Source organism: Coturnix japonica, chromosome 16 (genome assembly GCF_054131305.1).
Source record: "Coturnix japonica strain WE chromosome 16, WE-NBRP24, whole genome shotgun sequence".
Taxonomy (NCBI): Eukaryota; Metazoa; Chordata; class Aves; order Galliformes; family Phasianidae; genus Coturnix; species Coturnix japonica.
In genome coordinates, this window is record NC_140678.1 from 3,442,462 (window position 1) to 3,461,383 (window position 18,922).

At 49.3% G+C, this 18,922-nt stretch overlaps 1 protein-coding gene across 6 annotated transcripts; it reads left to right on the forward strand.

The window, feature by feature from the left end:
- Positions 1-615: 615 nt before the first annotated feature.
- MED26 (mediator complex subunit 26) lies at positions 616-18,011 on the forward strand. 6 transcript variants are annotated; one of them, XM_015886157.3, is made up of 3 exons: positions 616-933; positions 13,705-13,779; positions 15,271-18,011. In XM_015886157.3, the coding sequence occupies exons 1-3, from the start codon at positions 859-861 to the stop codon at positions 16,963-16,965; spliced, it is 1,845 nt and encodes a 614-aa protein (XP_015741643.2). In that variant the 5' UTR covers positions 616-858; the 3' UTR covers positions 16,966-18,011. The 6 variants fall into 6 exon arrangements, with proteins under 6 accessions (XP_015741643.2, XP_015741645.2, XP_085374020.1 ...); XM_015886159.3 differs by lacking the exon at positions 616-933 and adding an exon at positions 1,501-1,641; XM_085517894.1 differs by lacking the exon at positions 616-933 and adding an exon at positions 1,793-1,861.
- Positions 18,012-18,922: the final 911 nt, after the last annotated feature.

An 18,922-nucleotide genomic window follows, 5' to 3' on the forward strand; every position in this document is an offset into this window, starting at 1 on the left:
CTGCGCTCGGAACCGGGCCGGCTCCGTGTCTCCGTTCAGCACACGGCCGGCTTCGAGCCGACTCGGACGGGACCGAAAGCGACGCGTCAAAAACGGCGCGGGGTGAGAGCGCCGGGAGCAGCCACGTGAAGCTGCGGGGCGGCACGGACGGATCCCGGCCCGTTTAACGTGGGGCCGGAGCCGCGTTCCCTCCGCCCCGCCCCGCTCTGACCCTTCCGGCCCTCACACCGCTCCGGTCGCCCCGCGGCTGTCGGGCGCTCCGTCCCTGTGGCCGCATTCACCCTCGGAGCTGCCTCGCGCTGCCAACGTGGGGGCTGGAGTGGGACGGGGCCGCCTCAACCGCAGCCGGCGGCGGATGGCGGCATTTCGGGCTCACGGAGCCGCGGCGCCGCGCTCCCCTCCCCCGCCCGCGCTCCTCCAGCCCCGCGGGTGACCCCGCCGCCGGGCGCACGCGCGCCGTGAGGCCGACTGCGCACGCGCGGCCGCCCCCCCTCCCGTCACGGAGCCCGCCGCGCACGCGCTCTGGGCGCCCGGCGGTGCGTGCGGAGGGACGTCAGGGGCGCGCCGTGCGTAACGGCGTCGGGCGTGTCCCATGGTGCCCTGCGCGGGGCTGGCTCCTGCCCACAGTTGAGTTCGGCCCCGAGCGGAGCAGTCGGGCCCGGCCCGGTCGCGCCGTCGCGGTTCTTCCGCGCCCCGCTCCGAGCGCCGCCGCCCCCCGCTCGGCGGGGAGCGAACATGCGACTCCGGCTCCCCGAGGAGGCCGCCGCCGCCGCCGGCGAGTGAGGAGCCGCCGCCCCGGCCCGGCCCGGCCCCGCCGCCCGCCCGCCCCGGCCGCAGCCGCCCCGCTTCGCCCAGGCAATGACAGCGGCTCCGGCCCCCTCCCCGCAGCAGATCAGGGACCGGCTGCTGCAGGCCATCGACCCGCAGAGCAACGTGAGTACGGCCCGCCGGGCCCGGGGCTCCCGACCGGCGGCGCGGGGACGCCGAGCTCCGGCCGCTCTCCGGCCCCGCCGCCGCCTCCCGCTGTGGGAACGAACGAACGCCGTGGGGCCGCGCGGCCGCCGCCGCCGCTTCTCCTCCTGCCGGGACCGCGGCGCGCCGCGCTCCTCCCCGGGCACCGGAAGCCTCCGCTGCGGGCGGTAGCGGCAGCTCCCGGCTCCGTGCTCGCCCACGGTCCCGTTCCCGGCGGCGCTTTTCCGCGCGCTCCCTCCGTGGAGCTCGGGGGTCTCTCCCCGTTTCCCCTCGGGCCGCGCTCTTCCTCCGCCCCGCGCCGTCTCCCGTCACCCCCGGCGCCGTCCGGCTGTGCCCGGCCATGCGGCGCGCGGCCCGGCGGCCTCCCCACGCCAGGCCGCGGCTCGGGTGCGGCCTGCAGGGGGCTCTGGGCCGGGCTGCGGACTCTCGCAGGGCGCCCACCTGTTCCGCGGCCCCTCCGCCGCCTCCCGCCGCAGACGCCGGGCCCGGGGCCGTCCCCGCGTTCTGGGGGCGCCCGGAGGGCTTCGAAGGTGGATCCGGGGCACTGGAGCGGCTCCGGCAGCGGGCAGCCTCGGTCTTCGCTTTTATCCTTCCCTGCAGAGCGCTAATGAGCTTATCTGCTCCTTCTGGGATGTAGAGTAAGCACGGGAGTCGACGTAGATTTTACCAGTAAGTGGTCTTCATGTGTAAGTCGTGGTAATCCAAAGTGTTGTTTACTCCTTTTAAGGTTTTTTTGGCATAGTAAAGCAGCTCTTCACATCCACGTTTACTACGGTGAGAGGACTGTGGGGTCTGCGGTCTGTCAGATTTATTCGATCTTAAATCCACATTTGCCATGGCAGTGCACAGAGCTGCACTGCTCCCAGCTGTCTGTCGCAGGGCAGTCAGGGTGAGTCAGGCTGCAGCGTGCTGTGCTGTGCCAGGAGTGCACGAGATGGGCTCCGGGTTCATTGGAGCTGTGCCTGCTTCTCTCTGAGCAAATCTCTCCCATAACAGACAGGTGTTGTGTTCTCCGAGTGGCTGATGAACTTACTGCTGTTTGGAAGCATCATGTAGCGCCATGCAAGTGATGTGAAAACTGAAAGATAAACCGCTTTGTAATAGCCTGTTGTGATAAGCATTTGTCATGAGCTGCAGTATTACCAGCTTGAGTAACAGTAATGAATGATAAGGGTGATGGTGGGCTTTCAAATCTCAGTTGTTGGAGTCTGTGGTCCTTTAACTTGGTAGATACGGAAACAATCTTCCATGAGTTCTGTTTGCTCTGGGACTTGTGGCTGTGGGATTTTGGTTTTACCTTACACTCAGCATCAAGCTGGTTAAATACAGTTCTAATGGAGCAGTGGTTTCTTGTCACTTCAGACCTGCTGATGCTGGTTGTTCTGTTTCTGGGGTTACTTTCTAAAACGTTGTAGCTGTGTAGAGTTAAGAATTATGTTTTGTGATGAATGTGCTTCTTCCATGTGCGATGTCAGGTTGTGCTGTGGTGGTGGTATGGAGCAGGAGCTCTGCTGGGCAGGTCTGAGCATCAGGCAGCGCTCTGTGGGCCTGCAGCAGGTCAGTAGCCCCATAAGCTTAGAAGCAATGTATGTTAAATTATAATTCTACATACTTGATACTTATCCAGGGCAATAATTAGCGGTGGAAAAATCAGCCCATTGTTCAGAAATGCCTGTAGGCAGGGGGCTGTCTTCCATTTTAACCTCTTCTTCGAATGAGAACAGAAGTGGTGGAGTTGAGGTTCATCATACAGACTTGGACTTTTTTTTCCCAGCACATAGTAAACAATAGATGGACAGGCAGAACTGCTGTGCTGTTTTAGTGAAGGGGAGAAAAATATGAGTTTTGAACGTTCTTAAAAGCAGATTGTGACTTAAATCTGACTTGATCTCCAATGTTGAAGTACAAGAGGCTGCTCTGTTGTCTCCCCACAGGAAGCAGTTGTGCAGCTCTGAGCTGTAGCACTTCTTGGTGTTCAGGGAGAGTTGTGGCTCTTTTCTTCTGGCTTCTGGAGACTTTTCTTGAAAGAAGTGGTTGCATTCAAACTTAAAGCATTCATTATTGTGATTGACTTCCTTGTTTACTAAGAAAAAAGCTTTGAGGCCTGGATTTCTTTTGGACTTTTTGATGTGATTGTCTGTGCGGGTACGTGTGTGTCCCTGGAGAGAGGAGGGAGGGTGAAAACTGCACCAGATCTACCCAGCATGTGGCACAAGGATCAGTTTGGTGGGGCTGTGGAGGGGAGGTGGTTCTCATCACGCTTTGCTGTGGGGTGCTGTCAACTTCAGCTTTGCTGATATCTTCCCCAGCACAACCCGCTTTCCCCTTGTGGATATTCAATCCAGTGGGCCTGTGGAGGTCTTTGTGGTATGAGCAAATCTTGGATAAGTGTGAGGTCCTCCCAGAGAAGATCCTTCCTGTGGTGAGTTAAACAAGATGGCTCTTCCCCAGGTTGTTGGAACCCATGTGCTTTCAGAAGCTGTTCACTATTCTGATCATCTGTTTTAACCTCTGCTTGAAGCCCTGCTGACTTGGAGCGCTGCTTATATTGTACACACATTTAGCACTTGAGACCTCTTCTAGTATTTGCTGCAGAATGTTTTGATAACTTATTTTCACACACTTGGATCACTATTTATGTGATAAAGCTCTGTTTCAAAGGAGCTGTAAGAAATAAGCTATTTTAAAAAAAAATTACATCATATTGGAAGCCTCCATTTATTCAGCCTTTTCCCCTTGCAAAAACATACGGACAAACTACTTCTGCTCCATGACTTACACCCCATTTACCAGCATGGGGTCATTGGGAATGGGCCCAGTCCTGTATTGGAGCAGGGAGTTGGGTGTTGTACCCCCAGCAGGGCAGTGTGATGTTCCTGCAGGGAAATCCTCCTCCTGGGAGGACTTTTTGGACAGCACAGCTGGGGAAGCGTCCGATGGGCTCTTGGAGCGGGCTTTTAGGGGAAAGGGCTTCTTGGTTCTGGTAGAAGCAGCACTTTTCTCTTTGGGCTCACTGTGCTGAGCAGAACCCCTCTGCTGGGTGAAGGCACTCCAGTGGGGCATCAGGGGGCTCATTGCCTGGTGGCAGGAATGGTGTGAGCTGTTCGCTTTTGCTCTGTGGGAAAGACTGTTAGAACTGTTCTCACAATTGCACAGGGTCCTCATCCCAAATATGTAGCAGCCTTTGTGTTTTGAATATTAGACAATAATTTAATTATTTACCATTAATAGCACTTGAAGGTGTGAGCCCAGCTCTGGTTTGAGGTCACCACCCCTCAGATGCTCACTGTATGGGTCGGGCTGCCTGCAGTCCAGGCTGCTGTGCACACTGAGCTCCATGGCTTTGCTGCTCGGCCTCCGGGAGATGTCTGCAGGCCAGAACATTAATGATGAATCGGTCTGTGTGCTGTGCTATGTTACCCAGTGTTGGGTGATCTTCCAGTCTAGTGGTTCGTGATGTTTCCACAGCTGTTTTCTGGGTTGGTTGGTTTACCAAAGTTCAGGCATAAAAGTGAGATCTGCTTTCACAGAATCACAGAATGACCCAGGTTGGAAGGGACCTCAAGGATCATGAAGCTCCATCCCCCCTGCCTGGCAGGGCCACCAGGCTTCCACGTTTACTAGATAAGGTTGCCCAGGGCCCCATCCAGCCTGGCCTTGAACACCTCCAGGGACGGGGCTTTCTAGAGCTGATGTTAAAAGGAAGGGGAGCTTGTTCCAGGAGACAGCACCAGACACAGCTCTAATAATATCAGTGCTGGGGCTGAAGGAAGGCAGTGCTTTGCTTTGGGAGGGTCTTGGTAATTTCTGGAGATGCAGGGAAGCATTGTGTGGGCGAAAGTAGACTAGGCATGGCTTTTGCTTCAGCTTTATCCGTTTCTGTGAGGCCCTTAATGAGCTTATCAGTTTTGAGGAAGCTGTGGTGTGCAAAGAGGATGGAACCTGCTGTACCTCTCACTGGTGTTTTTGTCTCCTTCTTGAGTGCTTCAAGCAAATCCCAACCCGCTCTGTGCCTTGGCAGCTGACAGCTTCAGGTGTGTGGGGAAACATGCAGGAGGCCATGGCATTTCTTAGCCAGGACTCCTGGCTGCTGGGGGAGATCTGGTGGCTGCAGGTGGGAGTCCTGCTGCACTCAGCCTGTTCTGCGTCTTAATGCTCTGTATTGTCAGCAGCTGAGTTTGTTTAAACCCACTGGTTTAAGGCTGGTGATGCTGCTCATTCTTTGGCCTCTCTCTCCAATCTTACTGCTCATCTCTTTCCAAAACAGCTTGTAAACTAATTAGTGGTTCTCTTTTCGCTTGCTGACTGTGTTGTGTCGGTGCCTGTGATGCTCACACTGATGCTGGGTTTAACTGCTCTGAGGTAGTGCTCACCTGGCTGGGCCCAGGCGGTTTGTTGTTGCTGGCAGCGCTGTGTTACTCCTTGAGAGGAACCTGCACTGTGCTCCTTGCAGCAGTGAGACTTAGCAGCACTGAGCTGGGCTCTGCAAAGGCAGAATCTGAGCAGAACAGAAGTAGCAGGGAGTTTGAATTGGGGGGGTAGAAGATTTGGGGCTGCCAGATCGCCTTTCTGTTGCAGTTCCTTGGTGCTGTGTAGGTGATGGCAGTAGTCATTTGCTTTAAAGCTGTAATTTTAGTGTTGGTTTCAGCAGTGGTGACATGTTAAATAATGCCCTCTCCTTACTCCTGCTACGTGCATCCCTTCTGTGAGTGCTGGTGCAGCTGTCTGCAGAATCTGGCTGTGAGCTGAAACGGGGGATCCATCTGGGTTGAAAAATGACAGAGTAGTTTTTCCTGACAGTTTTTGTTCTAGCTCAGCTGCCTGATGCAATGTCTGGTGTGTCGTGAGGAGCAGTGCCACAGGTGTGGCAGCACAGGTGGGTATTAAAGCGCTTAAATAGGGACTGAGGCTAAAAAGCAGAGTGCCTCTCACTTCCCTGTGCCTCCATCCTGCCCTATGCTGGCTGGGGCTGCTGTGGTCCTATGGGAGCTCGCTGTGCTCACCTGTGCTGCTCAGGGTGGCTGCAGGAGCCTTACGGTCACGTCAGGTTCCTCAGCCCCTTCCCATCCCTTGTGTGTCCGCTGGTGCTGCAGCACAGTGCTGGCAGCAGGGAAGGAAGTGCGGGGAGGGAAATGACTGCTGTAACAGTTCTTGTAACCGTGAAGGGTTGAGTGAAGGGAAGAGGACTTTTTGTAGGTAGAATTCACATCTGGAATCATCTCTTCCAGTCACCATCGAGACACAGTGTGGGAAAGGCTGATGCGTGGCGTGCTGTCTGTCCAGGTGGGCTGGGTGTTCTCACACCCCTGGCACTGAGTGGCCCATGCTGCTGCTTCCCAGTTCTCCAGCTGTGGGCAGCAGTGCCCCAGGGGCCTGGGCTCACTTGAGGGGCTGCAGTGCTGGAGGTGGGAGGGCAGTGTTTGCTGCCCCGTGCTCTGGGTGTGGGGAACCTCAGTTGGTGTTATATAAGATATGAAGACCCTCAGCTTAGCCTGTGTTTCAGAAGTCCAGGCCTAGGCTGGCAACCTGAACATCAAGTTGAGGCTGAGCCTGCTTTAGGTTCTGCTGTGGGCTGCTGCATCTCTCCAGCACTTCTGGACCTGTGACAGCTGCTGCCCCACATCACCCCGAGCACAGCAGTGACTCAGGGGCTCTGCTCTTGTCCAGGACTCTATTTTTTTTCTTTCAGGAGCAGTAAGAGTCAGGGTGGAAAGAGAAGGAATTGCTTCTGCAGTTGGGAATGTGGTACTAATGAAGAAGCTCTGCTTGTAAGCCATAGATACTCCAGTATATTAGGTTTGGAGTTAAAAGCAAATATAAATATCAGATTTTAAAAAAAAGCAACACACAGATGTCTGCTTCCACTGATAACGCTTCACTGCAGCCCTGCATGGCCCATGTTGTACACAGTGATAAGTTCCAGTAAACTTTCCCTGGTCTGTGTCACATGGTGTGCCGTGGCCCCATGGGCACTTATCTTTGGGGAAATATTTAAGGTAAAGGTAAGTTGATTGTATTCACTTTAATATAATTGCAGGTTTGTTTATTCAGTGTTCTCAGCTAATTCTGGTGTTTGGAGCAATGTTGTAGAGCTAATAGACTGCTTTAAATTGAGGTGCATCCTGCTGAGTGTCACAGTGTGTTGGTGTTTTCTGCAGTGCTTCCTGCTGTCTGGGTGCTGATGTCAAAGTGTTACACGGCTTCCAGTATTCCTGGACCATGGCACAGGGAAATCTACGGAGAGAATGACTGGAAGTGAAATGTCATGAGGTGTGTGCTGCCGAACCAAGCGCTTTTGTTTCGTGGCTGTTAGGGAGGAGAGGAATCCCAGTCTGTCGGCAGCACTCAGTGACAATCTTAGCTTGGTGTATTTTGAAACTTTGTGCTGCAAAGACGATTGTGCAGAGGTGGCAGTCGTGTCTGAGGGTGACAGGCAGCACTTTGCTGCAGCTTCTTTCTAGCACGTTTTCATGATGCTCACTCCTCGAGTGAACTCTATGTGATGATCCTGCAGATCCAGCTCTTTTGTTCAGGAGCACAGCTCTTCTGCTGCACCTTTACAGCTTTCTGAAAGCATCTCCAGCACACAGCTCTGGGTAAGGGCTGCTCACGCAACTGGCAGGGAAGGCTCAATGGGGGAGGTGCTGTGAGGTGGGCTGTGCTGTTTTACCCAGAATTTGGTGAGCAATAATTCCAGAATCAATTGATTGCACTGTTGGTTTTTTTTGGTCTCCATTAAAGCTCTCTTTAATACACGCTGACGTAAATTCTGTGTTAGTAATTGCTGATGAGAGGGTAGTGAATTATTTCTCTACCAACTCGGATTTTAAAGCCTGTTCTATTTGTGATGGTGCTCTTCTCAGGTTTGTGAAGATGTGTGCCACACTTACCTTCTCGTGAGCTGTCAGGCAGACATGTTGCACTTCTTTCAAATGCGTTGGTGGGTGCATCACCTTAATTTGGAGTTGTGCAGCTCAGCACCTCACAAGTTTGGGGCTGGCAGGATGCTATCGCGTTCTGCAGCTGTGGAGTACCTTCATAGCAGGTCATGCTGGGATCTGTGTGTGTGTATGCATGTATACATATATATATATATACACACACACAAATACAGATTTGTATATACGTACATATGTATATACAAATCTGTATTTGTGGGCCATCGCTGTTGAATTTCCAAAGTCCTTTATCATACAGACTGCTGCTTATAATGACCTGTGTGCCTCTCTTTGGGAAGCTAGGACTGACAAGGGCTGGGTCAAGTTGGCTGATAGATGGAAAGTATTGCAGGTGTTCCAGCATCCTCACTGCTCTGTTCTGTGCCCAGTCCTGGCTGTGCATTGTGGGGAGGCGGTGCTGGGGGTGATGTCTGGGAGCTGTGTGGTCCGTTGCCTCTGAAGTAACACCACTGATGTAAAATACTCTTTCCAGATTGCTCAGATCTGTGATTGAACACCAGCAGTGCCTGCAGAAGGTGTTAGAGGCCTTATTTGAGTGCACTGGTAGCATTCTGGTTATTCTGAATACATAATCAGTATTTCTCTTGGGGCAAATCAGGTCAACAAGCATGAAAACAACTGATGACCTTTTCTTTATGATGCCTCTAATGCATAGAAAGGCTTTCTTTGAGCTTTGCTGTTTCCTCACAGCTTTTTCCAGTACAGTATGAACCGAGCACTTAAACTTTTTGTTGTTCTCTGTGTTTTCAACTCCTCTTATCACCACTGTCCTCTGAACTCCTCTTTGTGTACATTCTTGAACTGCAGCGCCTTGAGATGAATGTGCACTTCCAGCTAAATTTGATTCCTATTCTATTCCTTATTGGAATGGCAGAGTGAAGAGCAGGACTTAACATCTTGCTTGTACTACACCGTGGCAGACCCCACTGCAAACTGCTGCGCCCATGGCTGCTGTGCTGTGCCCCTTCAGTGCCCATCTGGGTGAGCATCTCACACAACTACTCTGTGCTGCTGGGCTTTTCAAATTGGCTCCCGATAATTTGATTCCCTAAAAAGTTCTGCTCTGCTTCATGGTCTGCAGGTGTGAGGTGGGTGGGTTTTTTGCTGGTTGTTTTGGTGAGCAGTGGGAGAGGAGTTAGGGGAGTGTGTGTTGTGCTGCAGAGAGTCAGCATCCTCTGTGTGCAGTGGGAGCAGGGTTAGGGCTGCAGAGTGAGTGTTGAGGTCAGCAGACAACGATTCCTGTTTGTATTAAGAATACTGACAGTTATTGGTGAACCACGAGTTGAGCAGTGTTACAGTGCTGACTTTGGTTGCCTTAAAGACTCCCTCCCATAGCAAGGATGACTTCCATTCCTCTGCTGCTCTGTGAGCTGGGTGTGATTTGGTTGTGAGTTCTGTCTTTGCACTCAATCTTCTGCTGCTCACCCCTTACCACCCAAACCAGTGGGCTCTCACTGTGCTGCTGTGCTGGTGCCCTCAGCCTGGCAGCCCAGCTTGCCTGTCTCTCTGCTGCTCTAAGTGCTGCTCTGAGCTCTTCTGCTGGCACACTGCTGTGGCTCTCCTGGCTGTTCTCATCTCTCCATGCCTTACTCACACGTGTGTGTGTACTGCCGCAAGGGATCAGGGCTGAGCTGTTGTCTTGCTCACATGGAGCATTTCAGGCCTGCCCATCCCTCACAGCGCAGTGTTCTGCTGCAGTCTGACCTAACTCCGGTTTGATTCCGGCTTTGTGAGGCATGATGGGGAGCAATCTGGGTGGTGTTACCTGACCAGTGAATAAAAGCTAAGTGCAACTTAGCAACTCAGTGCAACTCAGACTCCTTCAGTTAGAGGTAGAAATTCTAAAGCTGGGGTAAGGGTGAGTGCTGCACAGAGCCATGTCTCTGGGTGCAACAAGGAGTGCTCCTTTCTGCTGCTCTGCAGCACAAATTGCTGATCAGTTTTCCACGTGTGGACTCGCAGTGAATTTCTCTGTTACAGGAGGTGCTCTCAGGGGATGTCTTCAACCCCACGATGCACAAAGCATCTGTTCCTCCATTTTTAGGGACCTCCTTCCCTACGTGCTATAGGGAATTTCTCCTCCACCATTAATGATGTCTTTTGTATAGCGGGGAATGTTTGAATTCCATTTAGCAAACTGACTTTCAAACGTTTTCAGAAATTCGGACCGAAGTAGTGCATGGTCATCTCTTTGGTATGTCGCTTCCGTGAATAGCATCTCGTGTTCCCTATCTTTAGACAACTTCATGTCACGTTGGGGGTAGGGGAAACTGTTAATAGATCGGCTGCAAGGGAACTGATCTAAATACCAGCAGATTGTAACCTGAATTCTCACTTGGTGTGTTTGTGTCTTTGAATAAACGGCACCACAGATTCCTGTTTGTGTAGCGTGATGCTCATCTCTGCGTCCATCACATCCCTATACGAAGTGCTAAATAAACAGTTTCCTGCTGTATTTCCACTGCACCATTTAAATAAAGCCTACTATGAACTCTTCTTAATTCTTATTCTATGCTTTGGATTATGATGCAGTGAAATAACTGTTACACAAGTGCTGTGGAGGGAAGAGCCCAGCGCTGTGTGCTGGTCCAGCAGTGCATCCACCTTCCCAGACCTGCAGGAAGCTTTTGTCTTTCTGAACCGCTGCACAGAGTCACCTGTTGGTTACTGGACTGGTCCTAATGTGTAAAAGCCAAAATAGGATTAAGATGTCAGTTAAATAAAGAATAGAAATTCTACTGTTTGAAGATTTCCACGGTTCAGAAACTCGTGCTGTTGTCTGAGACTGCAGGGAAAGCATCTACTGCTTAACTTGGAACAGATCTGAGATAGCAGCAATGAGCTGCAGCGGATGGCTGAGCAGCATAAGGAGACCTGCATGGGATAAATAAGATTTGTTTTCCGTGACTGTCATCAGGGTTGACTGGAAAGGATTACTGGGGATGACTCGAAGCAGATGTTCTCCAGTAAACTTGGAGTGAATTAGCCTGGACCAGTCAGCCTTCATCACACCGGAACAGCGTGGGGTCATTTGAAATGCAGTGTGAATTATTTGTAGTTGTTTGCTGCTGGGTCCTGGGATTGCTTTGTGGGAGTCTTTGTTTTGGGGCAGCAGTGCTGGGTTGCAGTGGAAGCAGACAAAGGCAAAATAGAAATGAAAGTTCTGTGCAAGTTGCAGGCATGGAGTTGTGCAACTTCACTCTTACAGTGCCTGGAGAGATTGCCAAACTCCCCTTCCCACTGTGCTGTTACTTTCCTGCTGTGTGCCAGTGAGCATTTCTAATAACTGTGTGTGTGAATTAATGCTCCTTCCTGCTGCTGCTCAGAATAGTGATGTCCTGATAGGTTTGGTAACTTCGTGCTCCTGTCAGTTGTGTCACAGAATAGGAGTGTTCTGAAGCCAGTAGCGGATGCTTTAAGGGGAAGGCCCTGCTCTGCAATGCAGATGTGCTGCTGTTACCTTAGTAGATGCCTTCATCTTAAAAAGATGGTACTTGAGGCCTTTCAGAGCTTTCGGAGGCCTTGTTTTCATCAGAGCGTTCAACTATACCACGAGAGATTTCCTGCTCTGTATTATTTTGAAATGGGTAAATATGATTTTTGTGATAAAATCTTTCTGTGCCACTCTGGGTGAAGCTCTCCAGAACGACGACCCCAAACCTGCGGGGGAGGATGGAAGTTCTTGATGGAAGTTGTTGCTTTTGAGAGAGAGCCCAGCTTCTTTATAGGTCTGAGCGCGAGGACAGGAGCTCCTGCAGAGTTTGGGTGTTGGTGCTCCTTGTAATGAGCACTTCAGCATGGCAGTGTTTTCAATTGGTTACAAATGCATGAAGAATCCCCAGAGGGTGCCCTGTGCTGCCCCGGTGCTGAGCTGCTGGCACAGGCTGTGGTGAGAGGCAGCTGTTGCTGTCTGGATTGGTCCCATGTGTGTCAAAGGGGGGAATGGAGCATCTGTCAGGTGTGGGTAGACCTGGGCTCTGGTCGCTGATGGAGCGTTTGGGCACAACCAGTGATGGGTTCTGCAACAAAGGCAAAGCAGTTACTGGAAATTCCCTGACCGGTTTCATCTTTGTGTAGGTGTGTATATATGGGCATATTGCTCTCTCCATCTTGACCTTTTGATAAGATACCAGTCCCTTTTTCTGCCATCGGTTTGTCATTGATATACTATTTGGGGATTACCAGTAACTGATGGTACCGATTAGTGATGTGTTCAGAGCAAAGGGCCTTCTTGCATCCCTGGAACTCTTATTCTGAAAGTTGTGTTGAGAAAGAGAACATCATCTATGTTCTGGTTCTAGAATTCACTATCTATGTTCTGGTTCTAGAAGCTTTGGGGGGAGCTGAATGGTGTCACATATTGCTTAAACTGTGGTCTCAAACAGTCCTTTTCAGAGAAAGTGCAATGATGAGGAGTGCAATGATCCACCCTACAGTCAGTGCACTGAAATGAAATACATCAGCATGTGTGATATTGCAGCTCTAAACCTTAAGTGGAGCATTCCCAGCCCTGAGCTGGGTGGTGGGGCTTCACATACCTGCAGGGGCATCCAAGGTCAGTAAGGAAATTCAGCTTTGGTCTGCAGTTGGTTTTACAACCTGAGTTATGAGCACTCAAAGCCCACATAGGTTTAGAAAATACTTTGGATAGAAAGTGACTCAAAATCGGGGAAAGCATTTCATTGTTGGCAGCCTTGTCCAAGTGCTGCCAACCTGAGGCAGTCCTGGTACAGCAGGTTGGCAGAAGGGTGGGAGTGGTGTGCAGGAGCTGAGCCTTACACACTTACACTCTCCTTAAGAAGGGGCAGGCAGTGCTGTGAGGTCGGGGCTGGCAGCTCTGGGATCCCATGGGATCCCCACAAAGGTTTTGTGAGAGACTTTCTGCAGGTGCCGTTTGTGTCCAGTTGAGTCACGGTGCAATTAGGCAATAAATGAGGTTCAGTGATTCACGTTTTCCTTCTCTTATCATTTAAATCCATCTGCAAAGGTGAGTTAGGAATTCCAGACTCCAGTGCTGTTAATAATCAGGTAATGGAAATGTGGATCTGAGTTTTGTCAGGGAACTCATTAATGTCACATGTGTATCTGCAGATCTGCCCCTGCCTGGAGCCATGCACACAGGAATGCTGCAGTGAAGCACATCACAAAATCTGATATGTGCTTTGTTAATGTGAAACGGATTTCTGGCATTCTACTTGCTGCCTTACAGTGTCAGAAGTGCTATTCCTGCACGAGTGCAGTCCTGAAGGGCTGCTGGGAGCTGGGCTGAGGCTGGTGGCTGTCTGAGGACCCCTACCGGGCACAGCCTGTGTTTGTGTTGGGGCAGTTTGTTCCTTGGTGTAACTGCAAGGAACTTCGACTTAAGTCAGTGTAAAGATGTAAGGCAGCGCCTACAGCTGGATTCTATGGTTCTGATCCCTCTGGTTGCTCTGCTCCACTTAATACTGAAGCTTCCATTTAGGCTGTAGGACAAGTAACCGGTGCCTTGACTGAGGGCTGAGAACTTTCCTGGTTAGCTCACTGCTTTTTTCTGCTAATTCATTTAGTTTTATGTAAGTGTGTGTTTGTTACGGCTCCTTCAGTTTCCAACTAGGTCAGCAAAGTGTCCTTGTCCCTATTTTTTTGAACAGTCTGCTCCCCAAAGCTAGACAATGTTATATAGCAGTTTTGTGATTAATGTCTCCAGCAATTATAAAGGGGAAGGTTTGAAATCACATTTGATAACAGAGACCTGTACATGAAACATGCAGTGACTTTGTCTTCCTTATTGCAGATCCATAACATGGTGGCAGTGCTGGAAGTGATCTCCAGCCTGGAGAAATACCCCATTACCAAAGAGGCACTTGAGGTACGTCACCATCTGAGCATTGCTTGGTTTTCTTGTGTGAATAAAAGGACTTTCTCTGCCTGTCTGATTTCCATAAGAGTTGCCCTTAAAACAATAGATGGATTGCGGAGCATTCACAGTTAAGATATTATCGTGTCCCTCTCGTGCTGCTTCTGCCATCTCAGTGTGCACAGTGGTTCTCTCTGGGTTCAGCTCAGTGTGTTGTGCAGCCCGGTCCCCGTTTGTGTAAGGCACTGTATTAATCATTAATTGCTTCTTATTAATTCGTTACATTCATTGACATCACTCTGCTTGCTGAAGCCCTGATCACTTTTTTAGCTGTTTGGTGACCAAGCAACAGAGAGTCTGACACGGAAGGAACAAAGTCTTATTTCTGTAAAATTAAAATCTTAACATCTTTAAATGTAGCTCGGTGTGTTCCAGTGCCTGAACCTGGCTGCTGTGACCAGATGTGTTAGGAGCTGACGTACCACTGAGGTAGCAGCTGCAGTCTCTCAAGCCACTCTTAAATAAAGAGCCCAAAGAAGTTCATAAGGCTGAATTATAATAAGGCTTCCAGTCAATATAGAATTTGCTGGTGTTATTTGCTTTTAATTACCTTTTGTGACCTCTGGCTGTTTCCCCTGGACTCAGGTAGCTATAGGATGATTTGAGATGACTTCCAATGCTGTAAGTAATCAGTGCTATGAGATAAGCTGTTAGTGAGCACTACAATATAATGCCAGTGCGGATAATTATTGTGAAACATGGGTCGTCATGTTTAGAAATGATTATTGTGAGAATAGTTACAGTGAGCCATTGGCTGAGAGCTCCCATAGTGCCACAGGGCAGACAAGTCTTAAATGAACGCATCTCAAAACAACAGAGATTCCAATGCACAGCAATATAGAAGGAGATGTGCTGCACCAGTGGTTTACTGTTGGATTCATGATGGACCAAAATACTTCAGAGATGCATTTCTGTTGGGAGTCACGTGGCTGTGCTGTAAACCCTAGTTGCAGTCCCAGGATGGCTGTTTTCCAGTTGGAGTTGAAATCCATCTTGATTTTAGTCAGTGCAGTTTGTGTTTTGATACATGTATCACAACACGGTACGTATTTCTCACCAAATCCAGTCTGTCTTCCTTTGAAGTGCTTTTCTGAAGTAATCCGACTTGTAGAACAATTCTTTGCTTTCAGGCATGTTTTGGGAACAATCTCTTTGCTTCCTTCCACTTACGGAACCATGTTGGGACAACCTAGGAAAGCTCATTTGTTGGCCTTTTGAGATAGGGAGCAAAGATGGAGGAAGAAGATAGGACATCACGCTTTGGTTTGTGCAGTGGAGATTTATATTTGTAACATGTGGATTAATTCAGCTCTTGCATCTGTAGCATTTTGTAGCAGGCTTTTCTTAGGGTAAGCATTAAAAAGCAGGAATTTAACTTAAAAATGGGGTCAGAATTTTGTTTTGAATTATGCCTGTTGGTAAAACAAGTTTTGTGTTTTGTAGGAAACAAGGCTTGGGAGGCTTATCAATGAGGTGAGGAAGAAGACATCCAATGAGGAACTTGCCAAACGTGCCAAGAAGTTGCTGCGGAATTGGCAAAAGTTGATAGAACCTGTAACCCCGAATGAGGCGGTGCCAAGAGGGCTGCAGAATCCACCCGGATCAGCAAATGGTGGTGCTCACAACTGCAAACCAGAAGCACCCCTTCCTGCCGTGGCTGGGTCAAAACCTATCAGTGAATTGAAAAGCAGGAACGATATCCAGAAACTAAATTCTCCAAAACCAGAGAAATTGGGAAATCGGAAAAGGAAAGGTGAACACAGGGATGGGCACCAGGGCCCCCCTCCCACCAAGGTCTCCAAAGTTAGTCATGAAATATTACAAAACTCTTCATCCCCTCCAACAAACGGAATTGGAGGTAGTCCCGAGAGTTTTCCTAGTCCTGTAGATGTAAATCTACATGCAGGGCCTGAAAGCAGCAGGACAGAACTTAGTGAAAATGATAAACACAATAAGATCCCAGTAAATGCTGTAAAACCTCACACCAGTTCTCCAGGACTCGTAAAACCTTCAAGCACTTCCTCGTTATTAAAGACTGCAGTGCTTCAGCAGCATGATAAATTGGAAGAAACCACCGGGTCGCACCAACCCAAGAGTCCGCGCTGCTCCTCGTTTAGCCCTCGAAACGTTAGGCACGATACTTTTGCTCGGCAGCATACCACGTACTCACCAAAGGATTCGATGCCTAGTCCATCTCAAAGGTCTCAGTTCTTAGATACTGCACAGGTGCCATCACCACCACCATCCTTGATGCAACCATCAACGCCTCCAATGCCAGCGAAAAGACTGGAGTTCTCTCAGCAATCAGCATCTGAGGTGTCCCAGCACTGGCAGGAGCAGCAGGTACCTTGTGACAGCCAGCACAGGCACACAGCAGGGACACTTCCACAGCACACATCTCCCAGTTGCAAAACCAGCTCCCACCCGGGGGAATCTCTCATGTCGCACATCGGCTTTTCACAGGACGCTTCAAAAATGGACAGTGATGATGCTGCTTCAGGTTCAGATAGCAAAAAGAAGAAAAGGTACCGACCTAGAGACTACACAGTCAACTTGGATGGGCACGTGACAGAAGGGGGTGTGAAACCTGTGAGATTAAAAGAGAGGAAGCTCACTTTTGATCCCATGACAGGACAGATAAAACCTTTAACACCGAAAGATCCTTTGCAGGTAGAAATCCCTGCACTTACTGAACAGCACAGGACAGAAACGGAAAAGCAGGAGCAAAAACCCAACCTGCAAAGCCCCTTTGAACAAACGAACTGGAAAGAATTGTCCAGAAATGAAATAATTCAGTCATATTTAAACAGACAGAGTAGCTTGCTGTCTTCATCAGGAGTACAGACTCCAGGAGCTCACTACTTCATGTCTGAGTATTTAAAGCAGGAGGAAAGCACTAGAAAAGAGGCTAGAAAGACTCACGTTCTGGTTCCTAACAGCAAACCTACAGACTTGCCTGGGGTCACGAGGGAGGTCACGAATGATGATCTCAACAGAATATGTGAACATAACTGGCCAGGCGTGAACGGTTGTTATGATACACAGGGTAACTGGTATGATTGGACACAGTGCATATCTTTAGATCCACACGGGGATGATGGTAGATTGAACATCCTGCCTTACGTCTGCCTAGACTGAGTAACAGGTTTGCTAAAATGCTTTTACATTCACAGTTAGCGAGAATGGCAGACACTATGCCACTTAAAGATGGAGAAAGCCTCCTGTCCTGGACAAATAGGCCCAACGAGCAGAGGGTGAGAGGGAGCTGGTTATGTCCAGCTCTTCCCTTTAAATTCTCCTTTTGTGAAATGCTGCTACCAGTTTACTAACAATTGCAAAGGAAGGCATACGAAGGTTGAGAAAACTGAGTTCAAAACTCTCTAGCGAGCCAGCTATAAAAAAAGTGTTAGTCCCCAAGAAGTGAAGATGATTTCCAGCACTTTCTGAATGCCGGAATCTGACGACAGGCAGGTACAGAGAAAATTGTGGAAGTTACCTTAACAAAATATGCATCTATTTATTTGACTTGATTTGGATTTTTATTTGGCAGTGAGGTATTCAAGAGACGATGTGCAAAAACTGTAGTTTTATTTGTATGGCATCTCTGAACATGATTGTGTTTTTTTTTAAAGTCATGTGGTACGGAGATTGGCTTTTAAACAGCAGGTGTTGCACTGCAGGCTGGGAGACCAGCTTCAGCTCAACATTCCATGGGCATCCACATGTTTCAGTCTGGTTTTGGTTTAAATCCAGTCTCTGAGAAATGCTGCAAAAAAAAAACCCAGATATTTCCTGACATTTTTGATCCCGCCGCCACCAGCCAAATATTTTCCTCCTTTTCCCTTCCTGCAAAACTACTAGGAAACAAAAAACTAAATAAAAAAAAATCACCTTTTCTAGAATCTAAATGTAACGAGGGTGCTACAAGTCCGTAACTGTACTGTGAGAGGGAAAAAGGAAGCCTGTTTGTATGCTGGAAATATACTTGTTACCATTCCTTTAGATATTGTTTGCCTTATGGATATCCATCATAAACGCAATTTGCAAAAACAAAGAGCCTTAGTGAATGTACAGTACCTAGACTTCTGTGTTCCTGGGATGCAGAAGGGAGCAACTTTGCTATTTGGTCCTTTAAGTGGACACATTGTGATATAAATGTGGAAATAAAAAAAAATTTGCACAAAGCAGTTTGTGAATTATTTATATTGAACTAATTTATTTTTGAAGATCTGCTCCATTCCAAGTAACAGAACCCAGTGGAGCCGTGCGGGTCCCACCGGGCAGTGCCAGCCGCTGCTGTTAGGGACGTAGTGATGTCTTCCAGTTGTGTTGGTGGTATTTGGTCACAGGTTGGATCGTTTTGAACTCTGGTTGCATCCAGGGGTGAGAGACTGATGACTGTTAATGTACCTCAACATCTAAGGAATTGTAGTTCATCTTTTCACAGTAATTTTGTAATATATTGTTCCTAATTGTTAAAAAAAAATATATTTCTAACAGCAGCCTAATTCAGTATAGAAAGCTCAGAATTTCTATTGCCTGTAATTGCTTTAACGTTCGGGACAAGTTTTCTACAGTCCCCGCTGCTGGATTTGTGTCCAGGGCAGAGCGGGAGGCGACACCAGACCAAAAACATGCTGAGGTTCAGCGCTGTGCATTAACTGCTCTGTGCTGAGCCTCAGTGCAATGGGAGAGCTGTGGTGAGAGCAGAGTCAAAGCTCTTCGCTGTCAAGTTGTGATTTCACGCGTGTTCCTCACCAGGTATACGTTGATTTGGTTCATTCCATGGAATACAACCGAGAACGTTTGGTTTATTTTAAGTCATTCTTGTTAAAACCTGCTTTTGTGGTTTGACTGGGATTGCCGCGTGTGAGCATCAGAAATCGCCCCATGTTTGTTTGCTTCTGTTTCTGAAACCCGAGTGAAATCTAACCAGAAAAAAAGAAAAAGTGGTTACCAAAAACTGTTTCCAAGTATATTTTCAGTTGACTTCCATTTTCTCCTTGTGCAGTCGATGAGGGCGGGCAGCACGTTGTGGAACTGCAGGGAGTTTCTGTCTTGCCATTCAGGAAGGTGGATGTGATGGCAGAGGGCT